Genomic DNA, 25,059 nt, shown 5'->3' with positions numbered 1-25,059 from the left:
TTTCTATGGAATATCCAAATAATTATTTTTTTGTCTTTTAATTAGCATCTTTGACAATTAATTGGAACAAAAATTTTAGTTATACATGTGGTAATGGCTCCAGAAACGGGTTGCAAGAAATCAAGGTTTTTGAAAAAAAATAATAAAACGTTAATTTTTTATTAGTTTCTACTTATATTTACTTCTTTAGTGTTCAAAATTCAGTCAAAATATTGTTTAGATGTTACATAAATAATGAAAATTGTAAATAAAATTTGTGTTATTATTATTAAGATGAAAATATAATTTTACATAGGGGTGTACATCACTATAATTATCCACTATTCTCCACAAAAGTCGAGTGGTAAATTATTGAATTAGACCATTCAGTTTTTGAAATGCAAGGCATATTACATAACATTATACATTTTGGGTAATATTCAGTTACCTTTTAGTTTTTTCTGCAACCAGGGTCGTCCGATATGTAAGCATAATACTGTTATAACAAATAAAAATTGCAATATGAATGTTGAGAATGCAGATGATTAGAATACATAAAAATTACTAGAAATATGTAGTCATCATCATCATCATCAAATTCCTGCCATGTACCCTCAAGGGGGTGTACAGGATATGATAGTACTACATGAAAAAAAATTACATCATTACTAACTTTCTATTTACCATTTTCCTCCAAATCAGTCTGTTACTTGTCAAGACTCCAACATTATCAGATCTTATATTTCTATCGTCTAAGGCACTTTGTACCGTATCAATCCACCTATATCTTGGTCTTCCTCTGGGTCGTTTTCCTGCCAACCTGACAGAGAACACTTGTTTTGCCAATCTTTCCTTGTCCATTCTGTTTAAATGACCATACCACCTGAGATTAGCTATGCTAATGCATTCCTGGATACTGACAATGTCAAGTTCTTTCCTAATATCCTCGTTTTTAATATGATATTGCCATTGATGCCATCTGTTCATGCCTCTAATCTTTCTCAGGACTCTCATATCTGCAGTCTCTAGTCTTTGGTCAAGTGTTTTACTTCTGACCCAGCTCTCAGATCCATAAGTTAAAACTGGTTTGAACACCCTCTTGTGTACAGCTAATTTAGTGTTCCGACTAATTTCTCTCTTATTCCATATGAATTTATTCAATTGACTTCCTACCATACCAGCTTTGTTGATTCTGTTGTCTATTTCATATTTAATTTACCATCTTCATTAAAAATCATGCCTGAGTAGCTGAAATGTTATACTTGTTCCACAGGTTCTCCATTCACAACGCAGTTGACATTTTCAATGATTCTGCCTATTTTCATCGCTGACCTTCATACCATATCTATTACAACAGTTATTCAATTTAGTCAGGGAATCTTGCAGATTTGTATCGAATTTATTTAGAAGTATAACATCGTCTGCATAAAGCAAAGAGCTGACATTAACATCTCCAATTCTGATATCATGTTTAATACTACTTTCCCTCATAATCTGATCCATATAGATAATGAATAACAAAGGGGATAATGTACATCCTTGTCATGCACCAGATTTAACATTAAACCACCTTCCTGTACTTCCTTCAATTCTAACTGCTGACTTGCAACTCAAATAAAGACTAAGTATTGCTTGATATAATGTCCCACTGACACATATAACTGTAGTGTATTGAATAGCTTCTCTCTTGGCACCTTGTCATACGTCTTTTCCAGATCGACAAAACTTAAATATAGATCTTTGTTATATTCCCATGCTTTCTCAACTATTTGTCATAAAGTGAAGATCTGATCCTGACAGCCTCTATTTGGCCTGAATCCAGCTTGTTCTTCACCAAGCTTTTCTTCCACAATTCTTCTCAACCGTTTCTCAAGTACATAAATCTGGCCCGGAACACTCATTAGGTTATAATAAATTTAGTTTAATCCTTTATCCAAGTGTGTGCAAACAAAGTTTGCGCCTGAAAGTATCTTCAGGACTGGGGTAAAGTGGTACAACACTGGGCAACTCCTTGCAAAGGTGGAGCAGGCTACCAACACTCCTATCTCAGTATCTCCCATAATGCAAAACACATCTCCTTGCGGATATGTATAATGTTATGCATTAAGGGAAGGGCCACTACCCAGACTAGTTTCGACCTTTATTGAGGTCTCTTCAGTGCGAGCCAGGCCTAAGTGGAGATACCAAGGCAGAAGCATTAGCAAGGTCATCTCCTCCTATAAGAGCTGCCAAACGGTGTGCCACCTTTTTAATAAATTACTCTGGATTTAGAGAAAGATGTTAAAAGTTTATTTTTTGCTTGGTTAGACTATAATAAATTTAGTTTAATCCTTTATCCAAGTGTGTGCAAACAAAGTTTGCGCTTGAAAGTATCTTCAGGACTGGGGAAAAGTGGTACAACACTGGGCAACTCCTTGCAAAGGTGGAGCAAGCTATCAACACTCCTATCTCAGCATCTGAAGTACCTGAAAGTATCTGAAGATAATTTCAGGCGCAAACTTTGTTTGCACACACTTGGATAAAGGATTAAACTAAATTTATTATAGTCTGACCAAGTGAAAAATAAACTTTCAACATCTTTCTGTAAATCCAGAGTAATTTAATAAAAAGGTGGCGCATTGTTTGGCAGCTCCTATAGGAGGAGATGACCTTGCTAATGCTTCTGCCCCGGTATCTCCACTTGGGCCTGGCTCCCACTGAAGAGACCTCAATAAAGGTCGAAACTAGTCTGGGTAGTGTCCCTTCCCTTAATGCATAACATTATACGTATCCGCAAGGAGATATGTTTTGCATTATGGGAGATACTGAGATAGGAGTGTTGGTAGCTTGCTCCACCTTTGCAAGGAGTTGCCCAGTGTTGTACCACTTTACCCCAGTCCTGAAGATACTTTCAGGCGCAAACATTGTTTGCACACACTTGGATAAAGGATTAAACTAAATTTATTATAGTCTAACCAAGTGAAAAATAAACTTTTAACACTGATTAGGGAAATACCTCTGTAATTCTCACATTCAGTTTTATTTCCTTTTTTATATATGGGTACTATGAGAGCTCTACTCCAATCATCGGAAATTTGCCCCTCTGTCCAGGCCTTTTGAACTATGCAGTGCATCCACTGTAAGACTTTTATACCACCATACTTCAGCATTTCTGGTTGAATATCATCTACTACTGCTGCCTTTCCACATTTCAAGCCTTTGATGGTTTTTTCTACTTCAAGTATGGATATGAATTCCTGACTGTGTGCCTGTTGAGTGTTTTTTACTACTTTGCTATCATCACTTCTTGTTTCATTTAGCAGTTTTTCAAAGTAATTACTCCATAATTCAAGGATATCTTTTTCTCCTGTTTTCATGTCACCTTTATCATCTCTAACTCCTTTTACAGCACTCTTTCCTCCATTCCTAAGCTTCTTCAACAACCTCCAGAATATTTTGCCACCTTCTTGATATTTATTTTCTATATTATTGCCAAAGTCCTCCCATGACTTTTGTTTAGCTAGTTTTACACAGTGTTTAGAATTCTTGCATTTGTCTCTGTATTCTTTAAGAGCACAAGCTGACTTATTTTCCAGGAACTTTTGATATGCTTTCTTCTTTTCCTTCACTGCCTCTTTAACTTCCTGTGTCCACCATGGAGTTGTAGTTTTTATATCCTTGCAGACAACTTCACCACATGCCTCTCTAGCTGAATCAATAAGGGCTTTCTTCAAGGCTTGCCACTGAATCTTCAAGGTTTGATTCCTGTTCTCAAATTTTTCATTTTTTCTTCAATAATCTTTGTGTATTTTAGTCTACAGTTCACATCTGAGAGCTGCTCAACTTTTATTCGCTTTAAAACTTTCTTACATGCTATTCTTTTCAATATGAAATTCAATTTTATCCTGCTCAAGACTAAATAGTGATCACTTCCAATTTCAAATCCTCTGTACAATCTGGTGTCCTGCACCAGGGAGAAAACATCATTATCAACAATAACATAGTCAATGAGACTTTTCTTATTCCTTGCCTCTTCTCTCCATGTGAATTTGTGCACATTTTTATGTTGGAACATGGTGTTAGTAATAACCAGTTCATGTCCTGAGCAGAAATCCAACAGATATTTGCCATTATTATTAGCTTTGCTCTTTTCTCCAAATTTTCCCAAAATATTTTTGTATGTCTCACAATCATTTCGTACTCTGCTATTTAGATCCTCAACAAGGACCAACTTTTTCTTTTTCATTGTGTCAGTTGCTTTTTCTAAAGCCTCAAAAAATTCCTCCACTTCTACCGTAGTAGAACCTTATGTGGGACCATAGGTACAAATAAGTCTCGTTGTCCAGTTCCCAATTCTCATATTTGCCCACATGACTCTACTTGAGACTGACTGCCATTCAAGAAGATTAGCCTCGTATTTTGTGTTGAATACTATGGCTACTCCTTCTTTTCCTTGATTGTCATTGCCTGAATATAATATTTTGTATTTATTGCTCAGAAAGATCTCACCAGTTTTTGTCTTTTTTGTTTCAGTCACCCCTATAATGTCGATCTGGTACTTATCTAATTCTTCAGCTAGCTCGATTTCTTTGCCATTCAGGCTTCTTAAGTTGATAGTACTGATCTTTAACTCTGGTGATGTTGAGTTGGGGTGTGTTTTCAGATTTGTTCCAGTAGCTGACTTTTCGCTGTTCGCCCTGGTTCCCTGGCGAAAACAACTGTTTAACCAGGCGACGCCCCAGCCGGCATGAAATTTTGTCATGTTGTACCATCTTGAAATATGGACTGTTTTATACGTGACTCAGCCAATGGACAGGCATTATGATATACTAATATAAATTTCCTTTTTTATTGATAAAAGTCAACCATCCTCATGGATAATGAAGCTGTAGGTTCAAATTTAACTACACTATGGTCTGATAATAAATTTCAAGTATATATTATTATTTTCAGAATTTTTAATTTAGCAATGTAAATATACATCGATGGAATTCTGTTTTATGCACAAACGATGTATATTTACATCGATAGGACTGAAAGTATTAATGATAATTTGCTGGAAGTAGTCAATGAAACACGAGAGAGAGAGAGACTTGTGAGTTGCAACGAATTGAAGAGTAAAAGTTTAGTAACTGCATTGCTAAGGTTAAGTCATTGCATTAAATAGTTGCACTGCTGAAGAGAAAACTAACTTGTAAGAAAAAGGAAGTTATTCTCCAACTTTACAAGACTTTTATAAGACCGCATCTGGACTCCTGTGTGGTGATTTAGATCATATATGGTGGTGTAGGTTCCAGAGATGAGGAACCACTCAAAGATACAACAGCTGGTAACCAAGGCGATACCTGGCCTGTGAATATGAAGATAGGTTGAAGGAAAGTGGTCTGCAAAGTTTAAGTAGAAAAGAGGACAGAAGAGGAGCATGAAAACATATAAGTTGGCAAGGTGGATCATGCATTCAGGGATGACCTTCCAAGGTCATCCCTGGAAGCTGTGTAAGGGTATTAATAGGAAGCAAATGAGCGCATTTTATTTTCATGAAGTATGTATTGTGTGGAATGAAATACCATTAGATGTGAATGCATCTTTGAATGTTTTCAAGTAGAGATCACAGGTATTATGAGTGACTAAAAGGGTCCCCTCCTTTCTTGATGGGTCCTTAAATTCCTTACAGGAACCTTCATAATAATAATGTTATGGAGGTAGCATGGTTCTATTGAAAACATGAATTTGTCATCCCGTCCCACAAAATGGCCAATCACTCAAAAACACATACATAAATTGGAGAATATGGGAATAGATTATAAAATATTGGCATGGAAAAGATCCTGACTGATAACAGATATCAAAAAGGTATATGAAGGATGTGCCTGCAAGATTTAAGGTGACCAGTGGTGTGACAAGGATCTGTCCCTAGTTATAGTTATTCAGTCTATACATTAATGACATTAGGAAGGAATTTGACATAAAACAAAGAGCTATTTGCTGATAATCCAAAGATATGTAGAGTAATCAGTAGTGTGGCTGATATGCAGTACTTGCTGAATGATTTGAATTGGCTGGAATTGTGGGCATGAGAAAATGGCTGTCAGTTCAATGTTAGTAAATGTAAAGTTATGCACTGGTGTGATGAGATATCCAATGTCATATTATAATAGTATGATTGTGCCAGAAGAAATTGTTCAGGCTAGGGATCTTAGAGTTTTAGTGAATAGGAAGTTGAATTTCCAGGGCCATATAGCAAAGATTGCAAATGCAACTCAGAGGATAATTGCAATGTTGAAACAAACTATGACATGTAATGATAAAGAAATCACTTTGCCTCTTTACAAGTGTTTGATAAGACCTCACTTGGACTATTGCATGCAGGTCTGGTCTCGGTTTCCATGGTGATTCTGATGCAATGGAGAGATTACAAAGGTTTAAAAGATATTGGGATTGTGAAATACTGATTGAGAATTTGTAGACTGCAGATGCAAACAGGTGTTATGTGATTGAGACTTATGAACTTCTGCCAATCAATGGAATTTTCCATTTTGTGAAGGATGGAGAGGGGATGTGAGGGCATCCTTAGAAGTTGAGAAATAATGTTGTCAAGAAATGGGTGAAGGCTAGATTATTCTATCATAGAGTGGCGCATGATTGGAATGTATTGCCATTAGATTGTGTGCAAGTAGTGTGAATGAATTTAACAGGTATAACAGCTGGTGTCGATAGTATATGGCCTCCCTAGATGAGTCTCTGACACCCTTGTAACACTGTTTTTAAAAATAAATAAATAAAAAACCTCTGTCAAAAGTATCAAGAAATATAAAAACACAAAAAATGCTTATCAAAATATTGCTTTGATATCACTTCACCAATATTCATAGATAAAAATGCAAACTGAAATATGCTCTTGAACCTCAAATAGTGGCTACAACTGCTATAGTAGAATATTAATTGTCCAAACTATAGTTTGTATGATTCCTTCTATCACAAAGGTGATACTTGTGATGTGATCATCGGCAGTTTATCATAAAGAAATGTGACTGTTTTCCAGATATTGATTTACTGGAGTCCAGAAATGGCTGGTTAAGCTATTGGTGATCAGCATAGGAATGGAAAGGATTGGGATATGAGTGGATAATTGAGACTGAGCGAATATATGGTATAAGCAGTGATAAAGGTGATTGGGAAAGAGCAGGTATGGTGGTGAAATCACAACCAAGTGGCTTGGGCAGGACTGGTTATAGACCTGAAAATGAACTGTTGTGTTTATTTACAAATGCCAGGAGTATCAGAAATAAGTGAGATGAAATTGTTTCACTTATTGAGTTTATTTGCCCAAAAATCATTAGAATAAGTGAAACATGCTGGAATGAAGACAATGTTGTAACAGGAATAGAAATGGAAGGGTACAATGTTTTTCGTGGGGATAGAAAGGAACAAGAAGGGAGGAGAGGAGTGATGTTGATGGTATCAGGAGAATTATGTTCACATAAGTTGGATATGAGAGATGGAAATAGTGGCAATGATTTTGAGGCAGTATAGTTTGAGGTGGAGGTTGACAGGAAGAGATAATTAGTTGTATATTGGTATAGGGGAATGTGGAGGGAAGTAATGAAGAAATGTATATGCGGCTTTGGTTAGAGAGAGAGAGCAATAATAATAATAATCTGCTTATCATTATGCCCATCATCATCCAAGGGATCCTTTGAGTTATTTTGTCCACTTTTGCAGTATGCTCTATGAACTTCAATTCTCTATCCACTATCATTCCAAATCCCTGGCCATCTTAATTTCTGGTTATCCAGTTCCATCAGTATAATACATAGCATGTAATCTTTTCATCCTACACTGCATAAATTTATCCTTTATGATATAGCCATTTCCTTTATTCTACTGGACTGTCATCTGATTGTAAAATGTAAACTACTAAGGCAAGACCCACCTTTCCCAGAGTCATACTTTCTTTCCTTCCTACCCCACACCTGTTTAAGAAGCAGGTGTGGGGGGAGAAGTGAAAGAAGCAATTTTCAATACTTTTACCATACTTTTGAGATACTCAATTGGTCTATAATTTGCTGCCTGTTTATTGGATTCACCTTTATGCAATATGCAACTGTGTCTTGGATTCATCTTTATATAATGCAACTATTTTGCCCTCATTCCATTCTCTTGGGACTTTAACCAGAGCTCAGACTTAAAACAGTCTAGTCAGAGGCACTGCCAATTCTTTTTCATCTTATAATAGGTGGGCCAATATCTTAATCTAATCCTACGGCAGTTATTCACATTTCATGAACTTTGTGATTTCATTTGGCCTGCTCAGCTAGTTTCCTCTCATAATCTGATTTTGCCTTCCTTACCATGCTGAATATATCACCGTTCATGTTCATATTGTTTATGAACTTGCTAATCATCTTTCTCTTTATGTTACTTACATGTTTTCTTTTTTTTTTTGCAGTTCCTAATAATGCTACTCATCCATTTAATTTCCTCCTGACCTTAGATATGCAATATGATATTGCTTTCCTTAAACATCCTGTGGCTATTTCTTTCTCCTGTTTAGCTAACCCCAAAGTGAAGATGGCAATGATCACCTTTCCTATTTGAAGGCAAAATAGTTAACTTGATTATTATTATTATACAAGTAAATCCATGGTGTCAAGAGACTCATCACTGGAGATTTTCACACTAACCATTATTCACATCATAAGGAGGAGTGCCTATCATACCCCTCCTTTAACTTATTCACCGTTGGGGCACTCACAACTATCTCTGGCAGTCTATTCCACTCACTCATTCATCACACACCCTTATTAACCATACTCTTACACAACTTCCAGGAGTGACTCCTTGTTCTCCTATTACTACTCATGTATTGAAAATTTTCTTTTCTGTCAATCTTATAGAATCCCTGTAGTAACTGATAAGTTACTAATTCTATCATGTCCCCAGTTCTCACTCTTCTCAGTTTTCACTACATTCTGTTTTTAATCCTCCCATTTGTAGCCACTCCACAAATCTGTTGATCTTGTTTCATTTCTAATGTGATAATTGAGTGCATTAATATGTGCCATGATTATTGTCATTTTGAAACTCTCATATAGTCTAATTATATATGTTCAAAAGTTCATAGTAATAAGTCATCATGAGTTCTGAGAAAATACAGAGAAAAATGTCAGAAACCAAAGCAGTAAGGGTAGCAAACAAAAGTCGTAAGAAGACAGAATATTCTAGAAGATAAATGTTTTTTGAAAGCTGCCAAAAAGTTTATAATTGGAAGAAAGAAAGAATAATACTGTAAAAAGAATCAGAAATAATAAAGGTGATATGAAAACTAAAGATAAAGATATTCCAAACATCTGGAGTAAATACTTTGAAAGATTGCTAAATGAAACCAGAAGTGAAAGAATGGTCTTAGAAAATATTCAAGAGGAATGCAATTAGAAGTGATATCAATACGTAAGATAGAAAAAGCCATCAAAAACCTGAAATATGGAAAGAGCAGCTGGAGTAGATCAGATATTTGATCAGGAATGCTCAAATATGTAGTATTAAAGTTTTGAACTGGCTGCTGTACTGCATAATCCAGAAGGCTTGGTAGAATGTAGAATCCTAGCCATCTATAAAATGGGAAATAAAACTGAATGTGAGAATGACAAAGGAATGTTCCAGATAAGATTTATGCAAGCATACTTGAGAAGAGGGCAAACAACTTGGAAAGGAAACTGAGTGAAGAACAATATGGATTCAGGACAAATAGAGGTTGGCAGGAAGGGTTATTAGTAATAGTACAGATGTGGTAGCCCTGCAAGAGGATTTCAATAAGCTAGACAGATGTGCAAATAAATGGGTGTCGATTTAATGCAGCAAAATGTAAGGTCTTGAGGTTTGGGACACATCGATGGGATGCTGCATACTCTACTGAAGGATATATACTGGAGGAAGTAGGGGAGACAAGAGATCTGGGGTTGATGATTGATAGAAACCTGAAATTTAGGGGACATATTGCAAAGGTAAAAGAATTATCATTCCATTGTATAAGACTGATCAGACCACACTTAGACTATTGTTCACAGATTTAGTCCCCAGGATTTGAAGGGGATAAATTAACTGTGGAAAGGGTACAAAGGTGGATAACAAAGATGGTTTCAGGACTGTACAATGTTAGTTATGAGGATTGGCTGAGGGAATGTGGACTGCAGAGTTTGGTGGATAGAAGAAGGAGAGGTGATATGATTGAGACTTTTAAGCTGTTGAGAGGTGTGGGTTGACACTGGGGAGTTCTTTCGCTTGGTTGAACATCGTGAAGGCGTGATGACAAGGGCCATTCCTGGAAGTTACGAAAGGAAATTGTGAACAAGAGGGTGAGGAGTGGTTTCTTTGCATGGAGGGTGGTTGAACCATGGAATGCATTTCCTGATAGAGTAGTGAGAGCGAGAACGGTCAATGAGTTTAAGGAGTGATATGATAGACTTTGTGTTTCCTAAGAGGAATCCCCCCCCCCCCCACGATGAGGCTTGATAGACTTTGTGTTTCTTAGGAAGGACCTCCCGTGATGAGTCTTTTGACTCCATGGAGGGCCTCAATAATAATAATAATAATAATAATAATAATATTTTCACTTTAAGACAAATAGTTGAGAAATCATTCGAGTATAAAAGGATGTTTGAAGTTTTTTCAGATCTGAAAAAGGCATATGACAAGATGCCAAATCTTAGCTCTTTACTTTATGCAGATGATGTTATAATCCTGAATAAATAATTCCACTACAAATCTGCAGGATTCCTTGACTAAATTGAATAACTGTAATAATAAATTTTGCACAAAAATCAGTAATAAAGACAATAAAAACAGGAAGAAACATTGAAAACATCATCTGCACCTTGAATGAGAAACCTATAGAAGAAGTAAAACATTTTTTTGGCACAATTCTTAGTGCAAATGATAAATTTAATATGAAAACAGACAACAGAATAAGCAATGCTGTAATGGTAAACTGAGTAAATTTACATGGAATAAGAGAAATTACACTAAAGTAGCTCTACACAAGACAGTGTTCAAACTAATTTTAGCATGTGTATGAGTGCTGGGTTTGAAATCAAACAGAAATATGGAATTAGGAAAGTGAACGGATAGAATTAACAGCAGATTAAGGTTAAAAATGATATTAGGAAGAAACTGGACATTGCTAGAATTCAAGGAAATTGTCAGCAGATCTGATTTGTTTAAGTGACCATGTGATCTGATCTCTGCTAGTGATCTGATCTGCTGACACATTCCTTTAATTCTAGTAATGTTCAGTTTATTCCTAATATCATTTTAATATGAATCTGGAAAGGAAACATTAGCAAAACAGGTTTTGCTAAAGGGAGATAATGTTTTAGTAATCTACTTACTTATTATAATAAAGTGACTGCTTCCTTGGACAGAGGAGAAGGATACACAGTAATATACTTGGATTTCGCAAAGGCTTTTGATAGAGTACCTCATGATAAGTTAACAGTCAAACTAGAGCAGATGGGGTTGGATATTAGATTAGTGCATTGGATTGGAGACTGGCAACAAGTTGTGTATGGGGGAGCAATATCAAGGAAAGGGAAAGTCACTAGTGGTGTGCCTCAGGGTCTGTTTTAGGACCATTACTGTTTAACTTGTATATTAATGATATTGGTGAAGATTTGGATGGAGATATTCAGTTGTTTGCAGATGATGCAAAGTTGGGACGAGCCATGAAGAGTAGTGAAGATGTAGTGGCCCTGCAAGAAGAATTGAATAAATTGAGTGATTGGGCAAGCAAATGGGGATGTAAGTTCAATGTTGCAAAATGTAAGGTTTTAAAATTTTGAAAACAAAGATGGGATGCAGAATTTATGCTTGGTGAGGATATATTGTTGGAGGTGGAGGAAATAAGAGATCTGGGGGTGATAGTCGATAAATATCTAAAATTTAGGGGACACATAGCTGAAATTGTGAAGACAACACAAAGGCTTCTGGGAATGATGTGGAGGACACTGACATGTAGAAGTAGGGAGATTCTTGTTCTGTTGTATAAGGCTTTCATTAGGCCACACATGGACTATTATGCCCAGATTTGGTCACCTGGTTTTCAGAAGGATGAAGAGATGTTGGAGAAGGTCCAAAGGCGACTGACTAAGGTAGTTTCTGACCTCTGGAATGTTGAGTACGAGGAAAGATTGAGAAGATGTAATTTGCAGAGTCTGGTGGACAGGAGGAAGAGGGGAGATATGATAGAGACCTACAAGTTGGTAAGGGGTGGTTATAGGATCAATGTTGGAGTAGTTCTACAGAAAATAGTGGGAGATCAGACCGCAGATATGAGAGTCCTGAGAAAGATTAGAGGCGTGAACAGATGTCATCAATGGCAATATCATATTAAAAATGAGGATATTAGGAAAGAACTTGGCATTGTCAGCATCCAGGAATGCGTTAGCAGAGCTAATCTCAGATGGTATGGTCACTTAAATAGAATGGGAGAGGAAAGATTAGCAAAACAAGTGTTCTCTGCCAGGTTGGCAGGAAAACGACCCAGAGGAAGACCAAGATATAGGTGGATTGATACGGTACAAAGTGCCTTAGACGATAGAAATATAAGATCTGATAATGTTGGAGTCTTGACAAGTAACAGACTGATTTGGAGGAAAATTGTAGATAGGAGGTTAGTAATGATGTAATTTTTTCATGTAGTACTGTCATATCCTGTATACCCCTTGAGGGTACATGGCAGGAATTTGATGATGATGATGATGAACTCATCTTTGTTTTCCAAATTAAGATTAAATCTTGTTGTCTCATTGATATATTGATTCAGTCCATGTCAGACATATGATCTTTTTTCATACAACTGAGAAAAGATTTTTATTCTGTAGAAAAAGATTTGAAATTAGCATGAAATTTCCAACAAAATATTGCATAAAGATGTCCAAAACAGATTCAAAATTGCAAAAAATATGCATTTGATAATGAAGGTTGTATCAAAAATTATGAAAAACTTAAGGATACTTCTGTGTATAAAAAGGACCTAAAACATCTAATCTGTTTTGCATTTTATAGGGAAAGATGCTACAGAGCCATTTGATGATGTGGGACATTCAAGTGATGCCAAAACATTACTTGCAAGTTTTAAAATTGGAACACTCTGTGAGGTTAGAAATTATGCATTTTATGTTTTGATATTTGTTTAGTTGAAAGTAGCCATAAAGATATTCAAATGAAAATTAATGTGTATTTTTACCCACCTTTGCAACGAGTTGCCTAGTGTTGAACTATGTGCTTTAGCTTATGCTACAATCCGCCGGAATTTTTATAGTTTACTATATTTGGCATGAAACTCTTTGATTCCAATCTTTGAGTTTCTTATTCGGCTTTGAAATAATGTGGGATTTAATATCCCCTTAATTTAAATACTATTCTATTATATTGCCTAAATTAATTTTTTTGTATATAATTTAAATCACAGTTTTTTTGCACAATTTAAATCAAATCATAATCATTTCAGCATCTAATTAATAAATAGCAAACTGAGTTAAATATTGTCATTTTTTTGTATTAAAATGCAGTACAGGAATACCTTGTATAGCGCGGTTAATTGGTTCCAAGAAGAGTCTGCGCTATGCAAAACCGCGTTGTTCGAGGTCTATTTATAAAGGTTTTCAATTTAATTTGTTTATCACAAAAATTTAGGATAATAAAAATCTTTAAAAATGAAAAAAAAATGTTATTTTTATTAACTGAATAACAAATAAAATCCTTTTAATCTGATATAAAAGTTGTAGAAAACAAATGTTGATTCAATATTAGTGTACAGTAATTTACTTTTTACTAAAGTAGTCTTTTAGTGTTCGTTGAACCATCCTTGTCTTCTTTGTCTCTTCAAGTACTAGATCTCTGTAGCATTTGATGGTATTATTGAAACTTTGTCTCACTTTGATGCCTCTTTCCAAATTTGGGTCGGCATTTATGAGAAAGTCGGATGCTTCATCGATTTTTCTCACAAAAGTTGAAAGGTCAGCAAAGGAAAATTCTTCAACCATGACATCAGTGGAGTCATCTTTGTCTTCTTCTGTTTCATAGGCTCGTTATTGTTCCAACTCCAAAAGGGGTTCATCAGCCAGATCATTTGAATGAGAATCAATACATTCATTCACATTGTTACAATCAAAACTTGTAAAACCAAGATCTTTGCCCATCTGCACAATTTCTGTTGAGATTTCCTCTTTCTGTGTTGCAAAGGCAACAAAGTCCTTTGAACAATGCGGCAAGATATTATGCCGTACGGCTCTCATATTGCTTTGAGTCACCTCTTGCCAAGATTCATAAATATTTCTAATGGCATCTTTTATGTTAAATTTCTTCCAAAATTCACTCAAAGTCTAAGAATCTTCTTCTGCTGCAGCTTTAATAGCTTGAGCAAAAGTTCGTCTTAAATAGTAAGCCTTGAAAGTGGAGTAACTCCTTGATCCATCGGCTGCAGAATTGATGTTGTGTTTGGAGGGAAAAAATGAATCATGACATTTTCATCTAAGTCAGTCAATAGAGTTGGATGGCCTGGCACATTGTCTAATAAAAGAAAATTTTTAAAAGGAATTCTTTTTTACAATAGCTTTTAACTACAGGGCAAAAACAAGTTTTAAACCAGTCTTTGAAAATTGAACGAGTCACCCATGATTTTTTATTCCAATGCCAATGAACAGGTAAATTGTTCTTTTAAAGCCCTTAAGGGCTCTTGGGTTTTCTGCTCTGTACACTAGCAGTGGCTTCAATTTTAAATCACCTGATGCATTACCTCCTAGTAAAAGTGTCAATCAGTCTTTTGACACTTTATACCCAGCTTGTGTTTTTTCCTTCTCTGTTAGAAATGTGCGCGATAGCATTCTTTTCCAGAACAAGCCAGTCTCGTCAGTGTTAAAAATTTGATCATCTGAATAGCCTTCCTTCTCAATAAGCTCCTTCAATTCATTGGGAAATAATTCTGCAGTTTTAGTGTCAGCTCTTGTGCTTTCACCTTGGATTCTTATGTTATGGAGTCCCATATGCTTTTTGAAACTTTAGAACCACCCATGACTTGCTATAAAAGTTTCACTGGTTGTACCTCCTTCATTTTCGCTTTCATTTTTTTTTTTATTTTGTCATATAGACTTGTTGCTTTTGCCTGGATTATCATTTAACTCAAAGGAATCTTTTTCTGATTATAATCTTCAATCCAGATCGTTAGAAGGCATTCATATTTTCCATTATAGAAGATTGATTTCTCGTGATCACTTTTGACATATAAGAAGCGGTGCTCATTCCATGTTGTTTAATCTTTTCTTTGCTCTGAATAATTGTTCGTACAGATGACTCATTCATTGAATTCTCACGTGCTATTTTAGCAAACGAAGCACCATTCTCGTGACATTTTATAATTTCAAGTTTCTTCTCTAATGTCAACCACTTGCGTATTTTTTTGTTACTCTGACAGTGTCTTGTTTGTTTCGTCTCTTTTCACTCATACTTAAATAATAAAAAAAATATTAAATACTAATATTAACGTAAATAATAAAATGCCACGGGGAAAGAACGTGTCTATGTGAGAGCCAATCGAACAACTACTGCATAAATGTGGCTCTCGACTGTCACTTGCAGCGCCTGGGAGTCGCCGGTCAGTGTTGACAATGTTAGTGTATGTAATAATAAAAACCGCGTTAGACCAAAACCCGCGTTGTTCAAAACCGTGCTGTACAAGGTATTCCTGTATTTGATTTGCACGTTAATATGGTACATTAATAAGTGAAACATGAATGGATAACGTTGTTATCCTGATGGGAATAGAAATGTAAGGATATGTTTTCCGTGAGGCCAGAAAGGACAAGAAGAGGGGAGGGATTGCTGCTGATGATAGCAGGCGAATTATGTCCACACAAAGTAGAGATGCAAGATGTAACTAGTGGCAGTGGTTTTGAGTCCGTATGGTGTGAAGTGAAGGTCAACAGCAAGAGATATTTAGTCGGATACTGCTATAGGCCAGTGAATGTGGAGGGTGGCGATGAAGAAATGTCTAAGCAACTTCGGTTAGTGAACAAGTGTAGGTTGATTACTATGGGTGATTTTATGAGGGAGCTGAAAAGTTCTGATAAACACCTAGAACAAAAAAAAGACAAATGCCTTTGTCTTTTGGGATGTGGAAAGTGTAATCCTTACCAAGTACCTCAAAAAAGGTGAAACTGTTACAGCAGCAGTTTATTCAACAGCTCTGAAGGAATTGAAGGAGGTACTGAAGGAAGAATGCCGTGGGAAAATGAACAGAGGCATATTGCTTTTGCAGGACAACACACCTGCTTACACTGCTCATGAAACCCAGGGCAATGAAATTAAAGTTTATTAATAAAGGAATCGCCTCAGTACTAATGTTAATGAAATTTGCCTCTTATGTGAGGCATTGTGATCAAACCTCTTCAATAACACATGCTTTCACTTGTTCAACTGTGATTGTAGCAGAACAAATTTACCACAGATAATGAGGTCATATCTGCAGTTGAGGACTGGTTTGTGCAACAAGGGGGAAAGACTTTTCTCAGACAATTTCAAATGATGCAGCAGCATTGTTACAATGCTGCTGCATTATTTGCAATGATGATGATGATCATCATCATCGTTATTACAATGCTGCTGCATCATTTGCAATTGATGCAGCCGCATTGTAACAAGTGTATAACACTTCATGGGGAATATGTAGAATAATGTGTCAGTTACATGGTTCTATCTCACTTCCTTCATGGTGATTATCACAACTTTTCAGCATACTCTTGTAATTATGGCAGTATGGATTGGAATGAAGCAATAGCATTTGGAATAAAAAGAATGAATTTCTTGACAGCTATCTTAGGCAGTATGTAAAGGAGGGCACGTGAGGTTCAAGTGTTTTAGATCTTATCATTTCATCAGAGGATGTGATTGTGAGTAGGGTGGCACTTCCCTCCAGTTGGTGAGTGATCATGAAGTGATCACACGAGTTGTGGCTAGCCATATGAAGAGTTCTGTGAGGAAAGGATATTTATGAAATTACCAAGCTGGTGATTATGAAAAACTTAGGAGACAGCTTGAGGCTATAACACATGGAATGAAGTGTTAAGCTGGAGGAAGATAAATACTGCATGGAACTGACCAAAAGATATTTAGCTACATCGCTGTGCAAATGTATTCCAAAGGTACATAAGCTGAATAATGTAGATGTCTAATGAATATATAAAAGGGTTAAGCATGAAATTTGGAAGAAGGGGATATTGTGGAGGCAGCACAAGATGAATAAGAGATAGCATTCAATTGCATGAAGAGTATAAAGAGCAGGCCAGGAAGGTGACTAAGTTGGTAAGAACAGCAAAACTATAGTATGAGCAGAAGTTAGCAAATCAGGCCAAGAAAAACCCTAGAGTTTATGATATGTGACAAGTAGAAGGAAGAATGATTATGGTAAGATTCATTTCATTTCATTTTGTATGGTGATTCAACTGCCTTGAGCCGCTTTTATGGGGAGGTATGGCACCACCTCAATCCCCCTAATTTTTATCTGGGTTCAGGACTGGCATAGTTGACAAAGCAGACCTATGACTGGAGGGATTGTCTTAAGTATTCCTGACTGTATCTGTGTGTGTTCATGGGGTCGGTTTGCCTGCTTGCAGGATGAAAAAAAAAACCCAGATAAATGAGGGGGGAAACCCTGCTGTCCATGCCCAAGACCGGCTAACTTGGCTACGGCTGAGGAAGATCCTTAAGCTCCTCACGTCGTCGACGGGAATCGAACCTAGGACACTCCTTCCCCAGGCATGTGGTTGCGAAGCACATAGCCACTAGGCTAACTGCGCGGCCATGGTAAGATGATGTTAATGGATGAAAATGGTAGAATGATAACTGCTGCAGAAGACATCATTGAGCTATTCAGTGAACAATTTATAAGGGTATTTTATCCTCATCAGGGTGAAGTCATGAAAAACTCAAGTCATCAGGATGGCTAAATTGTGAGTGAGCAGGAGGTATATGAGGAAATAAATAAGCTTGATGACAATAAGGTTATAGGATTTGATGACACATCACCATCTGTCTTAAGGGAATGATCCAGGAAATTGGCAGTAGCATTGGCACATTTGTTTAATAAGAGTCTTATGCAGGTTCAAAGAGAGTGGAAAGAAGGTAAAATTATTCCACTGCATAAAGGTGATAAGGCTGTGTCTACAAATTATAGGCCAATTTATGTATCCAGAGTTGTGGTTAAGGTATTGGAGAGAACTAGGACACAGAAATGTGAAATTAAGAACAGTATTCTAAATAACTCTGTGGACAGTCTCTAATTAGAAAGTTAACCTCCTTTGAGAGAAAAAGAATTGTTTGGAAGAGATCTTTAGTAATTGTATGTGATAGAATTAACTTAATGAGATCAGAATTGTGGATTTTAGTAACTGAGTAACATTAGAATGTTTGTTTATATTATCTTATGAATAGCATTACAGAAAAGGATTTTAGTTCAACTTCATATCATTTGCTATCTATCCCAATATGCAGTTATTGTGTTTCGCATGCCTTATGACCTTTAATTAATTTAGAATATGTTAACCTCTTAACTCGAGTTTCATTTAGTATTGAGTCATTATTGAGTGTATGAATTTTGTATTCTGTTTAGATATTCCAATAAACTTGTCATATTTACCTGAACCATGCCTGATTACGATTCCAAACTACCACTTATAAAAATAGAACCTATTTTGGTGGGAAGGATTTAGAAAGCAAATATAATTATAGATTTTGGTCACGACTGCAGTCTGAATCTATACAGCAGCATTAAAGTAGAGTATTGTGTAAGAACGGCTAAGAGTCTAGTATTGTCTCCCTGAGTAGGAACCTTTTGTACTATAGGATACTGGCTGGTGCAGCATAATAAAAATTTGCCAGTATCTAAAGAGGAAACAGTCTTAGATATAAATAGATGCAAGCATATTAAAGGCCCAATATCTGAAGAAGTAAAATAGCGATAGAAAGATAGCATAGATATATATATAAAACAGAATATATAGAGAAAGTAACGACATAACAATAGAGCAGCCGGTAGGACTTCAATTGAATAAGGTTTTAAATGAGAAAGGATTTAATCAAGTATAAATCACATAAAATAAATAATTAACAGAGGAAAGCCACTAGTGGTGTGCTGCAGGGGGACTGTATTGGGGCCTGGTGTTCAGTTTGTATATTAATGATATAGAGATGAGTTTAGATATGCAAATATTTGCAGATGATGCAAAACTGGGGAGAGCAGTGCACAATCAAGCAGATGTTATGGCCTTAAAGGAGGACCTGATATTGTATGAATGAGTAGGTAAGTGGAACTGTCAGTTTCAGTGTTGCAAAGTGTAAGGTTTTGAATAAGCAATGATGGGATGCAAAGTATATACTTAGTGAGAAACTTTAAAGGAGATAGAGGAGATGAGAGATCTAGAAGTGGTGGTGAACAGACTTGAAATTCAGGGGCACAATGCATGAATTCTGAAGTCGTCAACATTAGATAATGGCAATGATGTGGAGGACCTTAATGTGCAGAAATAAAGAGGTTATGATTCCATTGTATAAGGCCTTTATCAGGCCTCATAAAGTTTTGTGAAGAGATCTGGTCACTAGGTTTTCATGGTGATGATGATATGTTAGAAAGGGCCTGGAGTAAATTCACAGTGGTCTTTGGAATGTGGAGTATGAAGACAGATTGAAAGAATGTGAATTGCAAACATAAATTAGTCTGGGGTTGTCATCAGGTTGACATGGAAGAAATTTTTCATAGAATGAGAGAATGGGGTAGAGCAAGACACCATCCCTAGAACTGTATAAGGAGGGTGTGAGTAGCGGAGGTTCTTTGCATGGAGAGTGATTAGTGTGTGGAATGCATTGCCTGAGCATGTTGTGAATATGGACACATTAAATCAGTTTACATGGTTGGATGAGCTTTGTGTTGATAAATCTCTGACTCCATGGAGATCAGATATCAATAATAATAATATGGTCCGATGGCTTTCACTATCCTTTTTTCAATTTAATGGTTAATATTTTCCATCTAAAATTATTTCCATGTCAGTGATGTTTGATATATACGTTGTGTGTGTACACATAATGCTTTTTTGGGACAGTATGCAACGGTACGATAACTGGCATCCTTATTAACAGTGAAGTTTGACATTTCGAATGCTGCATATTTTTCAAAATTTGTAATATTTAGTAATTTTTTAAGCATTTACCTAGTATCCAACTAAGCTTAGTTATTTAATGAAATTTACATGTTTCACTACATATATTATTAAAATATTTGTTATACAAAACTTTTTTTATATTCTTGTACAATAAATTTATGCATAATAAATTGTAAATTGTGTGTTGTATGCTTTATTACCTGTTCTTAATCCCAAACATTATCACAGTATGAAGTGAAAATATCAGTAAATAATTTTTTAGTTTTCTTTTTGTATCCTTTTTTATTTTTCCAGGTATGTGGAGATATCTCTCTCTCTCTCTCTCTCTCGCTCTCTCGCCCGGTTCCATTTTGCTTGTTTGTCTTTTTGAATGACATCTACAATTTTTGTGATCTGCCAGATGTCTGATTTTTAAAACAGATGGGCATATCACCTTTCATCTATTGTCCTAATCGCCAGTAATTATTCCATGTTTTGATTACTCGACTGTATTTCTTCTTGTCTGTTGCTGAAGGATATTATTTGTTGTAGATAAGTATCCTTTGGCACTGATGCCATCTAGCAAGGTAGTAATTTTTGTGCTTTAGTCATGATTTTTGTTTTTTTGTAAAATTCATTTAGTCCTATTAGTCTGCTTGTGTTGTTTGTTTATCATCTCCATCACTTCAGTCGGGTGTTCTGAGAAGATGACAATATCATTAGCAGAGTGAAAATTGTTTAGTTTCTTTTCTAAGATACGGATTCCCTTATTAGTCCAGTATTCTAGAGATAAGTTCAAGTGCTGTCAAAAAAGCTTAAGGAGTCTTGGTTCACTTTGTTTAACATGTTTGTTGATTAGAAAGTAATCTCTCTTTCTGTGCAAACAGCTGCTTGACTTTTGCTGTAAATAGCTTGGCCTGTTTTGATATATTAAAGAGCATCTGAAAGAGTAAGTCAGGCTATGGAGTTGAATGCTTTATTATAGTTGACAAAAGCAATGTATAGAGTTGTTGTTCATTATATTTTTTGATGATTTGAATTATTGTATGCAAGTGATTTGTTGTTAAAAAAAATGTTTTTTAAATCCTACTTGTTCACATGGCTCATTTGCTTCTAGTTTAACAGAAGTTCTGTTTTGAATAACTTTTAGAAAAACTTTCAGTTATGGGAAATCAGATTTGTTATTTATGAGGATTAAAGCAAATATGGCTTTACAAGAGGACTTGAACAGACTGAGTGAATAGGCATAGGAGTGGTCTGGCTAGTGTAATGTTGCAAAATGCAAGTTTTTAAAATTCAGAAAACAAAAATAGGATGCAAGTACGCAGTTGATGGGAATATATTGGAGGAGTTGGAAGAAATAAGAGATCTGGAAGTGGTGGTGGATAGGGACTTAAAATTTAGAGTACACAGTTGCTAAAATTGTGAGCACAGCACAAATTCACACCATTTACAGTGTGGTTTACACCACTCAGTGGTGTAAACCACACTGAGTTGTAGAAGCAAAGATGTTATGGCTCTGTTGTATAAGGCCTTTGATAAGTCTGCATATGGATTACTGTGGACAGATTTGGTCACCTGGTTTTCAAAAGGACGAAGAGATATTTAGTATATGTACTGCCAAAGCAAGTACCCGAGTTAGTTGATCTCTGTCACGAACAACGAGTTTTTCGTCACGTAAACTCAAGAAAATCGACCGTAGAACCCACATTATTTCAGACATTAAATATATTGTGTTAGGGTTAGGGATCACGAGCTGGCAGCACTTGTTAAGCCGTCTCTCTTCACTGCATGCCGCTTAATTAGTGATAGCCTTGGGCCAGCTATCTCTGATTGGGTACCAGTCGAGATTGAACTGCCCACTCAATCTCCTAAAGTTAGATAGGGCTAAAACGGCCTCACCTACTCCCTATACAGGAATAAAAAAAAGGCGTTAGCTAGCTTAGCTGGAGAGATATTGGAAATAGTCCAGATAAAATTGACTAAGGTGGTTTCTGGTCTCTGGAATGTCAAGTATGAAGAAAGGTAAAATGCAATTTGCACCTAGTGGAGATGAGGGAGGGGGGGGAGGATCTTTATTAGATTAGTGTTGAGAGGCTTTTAATAGAAGGGTGGGAGATAGAGGGGAAACAAAAAGTCATCCCTGGAAGCTATATAAAGCAGATGAGAGCAAGGGAATGAGAAACAGGTATTTTATGCATGGAGAGTAGTGAATGAATGGAATGCATTGCCTGAGTGTGTGGTGACTGCACAGAATGTGAAATGTATTTAAAGTATGGAATGATGAACTGTGTGTGACAGAGGGAACGCCCATGTCTTTGACTCCATGGAGGTCTGAAGATAATAATATTGTCTTCTTGTGCACTGCTAATTACATTAATCCTTCTTGAACTTAATCTTCTATATATATTTTACTTACCATTTTTCTTTCAAATATTTATTTTGATAATCTTTCATTTCCAGAACTGTTTAAATGACCATACCACCTTTAAAATATTATTATTACACCCTCCATGGAGTCGACAGACTCATCGTGGGAGGTTCATTCAACTGACAACATATTTTTCATATAGAATCTTAAAGTCCTTAACACTCCTTGCATTAACAACACATTCTGGTAATGCATTCCATTCACTGACAATTCTCCATGTAAAAAATCTACTCCTCACATCCTTCTTCACCACACTTTTACATAACTTCCAGGAATAACCTCTGGTTCTTCCCCTCTCACCTACTCTTTTTATAATCCCCTCTAGATTAATCTGATAAAATCCTCTCATTAACTTAAATGTCTTAAATATCCCACCATCAGAACTGAAAATGTAATAAAAACATAATCATCACCAGAGCTGACAAAGGAAATACTATTGTGGTTCTAGATACCAATTCATATGACCGAAAAATGAATTTACTACTCTGAGATCAAAATACTTACGCCAAACTGGATTATGATCCTACAAAAAGACAACTCAAGAAACTAAATAAGTTACTTTATGAAACCTCTTCCTTAGATGAAGAAACAATTAAAAAACTCAGGACATACCATGCTAGACCTTCTAGAATATATGGCTTACCTAAGCTTCACAAGAATAACATTCCACTCAGACCCATCGTAGATTCTATTAGCAGCCCAACTTACAAGTTATCAAGATTTTTATCTAACCTCTGTCCTCACATGCCACTCAGCCTCATCAATTAAAAATTCCACAGAGTTTCACGTAAAAATAAAAGACATTCAACTGTTAAAAACTGACGTTAATTAGTTTCGACATTGTCTCCCTCTTCACTAACATTTCCCATAAGGAAACAGTAGAGTTATTAACTCAAAAATTTCTGTCTGATATTGTTGAATTATTCAAATTTGTTATTACATCCGGTTACTTCACTTGGAAAGGAAAAATTTACGCTCAAGAGGAAGGAACAGCAATAGGATCTCCCTTATCACCAAACTTAGCAAACCTGTTTCTATAATATCTTGAAGAAAAAATTTTCACATTTGAACCCAAACCAAAAATTTGGCTACGATATGTCAACGACGTCTTTGCAGTCTGGGATCATTCCAAACAAGAATTACACCTGTTTCTAGATAAAATAAACCTTCTTCACCCTCGCATCAACTTTACACTAGAAAAAGAATCTCCACAGGTTATCTCCTTTCTGGATTTACACATTCAAAGAAAAGGAGATGGCTCCATCTCCACGTCTGTCTATCGCAAGCCTACATTTTCAGGTCGCTACACTCACAATTCTTCCGCTCATCTGGATGATGAGCGGAAGAATTTTATGAAACAGAGAAAATGTGCATTACATCCCATAGTGGATGGCACTGATTCCCCCACTTACAAACTAGCTAAATATTTAGCCAAAGCGCTCTCACACTATACTGGCAGCCCACTTCAAAGCCAGTATAGAAAAACCTTACACTCCAACATAATGACATAATGGTCAGTTTTGACGTCACCTCGGACACATATGTTTAAGAATACTTTTCTCTTGCATCAATATTATATTTTTGATTGGGAAGTTTTCCCATAAATAATTATTTCTTTTGACCTTCATGGTAGTAACTGATCCTCTTTTAATGCATAGTAATTTCTTTTTTTTTTAGGTAGTAGATGAATTTCATCCTGTTGTGTGAGATCACCACTATCCTGTTTATTAGACACATAAATTGGCTTAATTATTTCATACACTTTCTTTCAGTTTAAACTGTGTAGTAAATAAAGCTGTGTGTGTGTGTTGAGCTTGACTACATTAAATTATTAAACAAACTTATGATGTGAAACACCTTAGCCAGGAATGACATCATATTGAGCCATCATAAACTGCGTTTCAAGGACTCAAGCCATTTTCAATACTATTAGTTTTCTATATACAGGATGAATTAAATCAAACAGGTAAATTATATTAATCCCTGTACTGAGTTCAAAGTCTATTCTTAGTCATCCATTCCTCTTTCAACAAAACAGAGAGAGATCATTTAATTGATCCATTCCAATCACACACCACTCTATGATTGAATAATGTAGCCCCTCACTCCTTTCTTGACAGCATTCATTCCCAACTTCCAAGGATGCCCTCGCAATCCCTTCCCCACCCTCCATAAAATAAAATATTCCATCTATTGGTATCCTGTATAACTTTTTCAGAGGTTTGTAAGTTTCAATCATATAACCCCCCCCCCTCTTTCTAGTTAGTGTCTTCAGTCCTCAAATTCTTGATCTCTCTTCATAATGTGTATTCTACAATCCTGATATAATTTTTAACACTCTCCTTTGCCCTCTATCTGGTTATTCAAATTATTCTGCAAGTATTGCATATCAGTTGCATTCCTGATTAACTTACCTATCTTTGCATCATCAGCAAATAGCTGTATCTTGCCTGTCAAATCCTTCCCAGTGTCATTAGTGTA

At 36.0% G+C, this 25,059-nt stretch overlaps 1 protein-coding gene across 3 annotated transcripts in view; it reads left to right on the top strand.

Annotated features, from left to right (window-relative positions):
* LOC150103179 (cytochrome b5-like) overlaps window positions 1–25,059 on the top strand; it is an 80,000-nt gene that overhangs the window by 23,887 nt on the left and 31,054 nt on the right. For all 3 annotated transcript variants that reach the window (XR_016548773.1, XM_090397393.1, XM_090397394.1), the window contains exon 3: window positions 13,021–13,112. Coding sequence is in view for 2 of the 3 variants with exons in the window: in XM_090397393.1 (XP_090253519.1) it covers window positions 13,021–13,112 (92 nt within the window). In the remaining variant the exon portion in view is untranslated. The remainder of the gene's footprint in view (window positions 1–13,020; window positions 13,113–25,059) is intronic.

The sequence above is a fragment of the Typopeltis vanoorti genome, chromosome 9, assembly GCF_054136105.1.
Source record: "Typopeltis vanoorti isolate ZY-2024b chromosome 9, IOZ_Tvanoo_1.0, whole genome shotgun sequence".
NCBI classification, from domain to species: Eukaryota; Metazoa; Arthropoda; class Arachnida; order Uropygi; family Thelyphonidae; genus Typopeltis; species Typopeltis vanoorti.
This window is presented reverse-complemented; position numbering and strand designations above follow the sequence as displayed.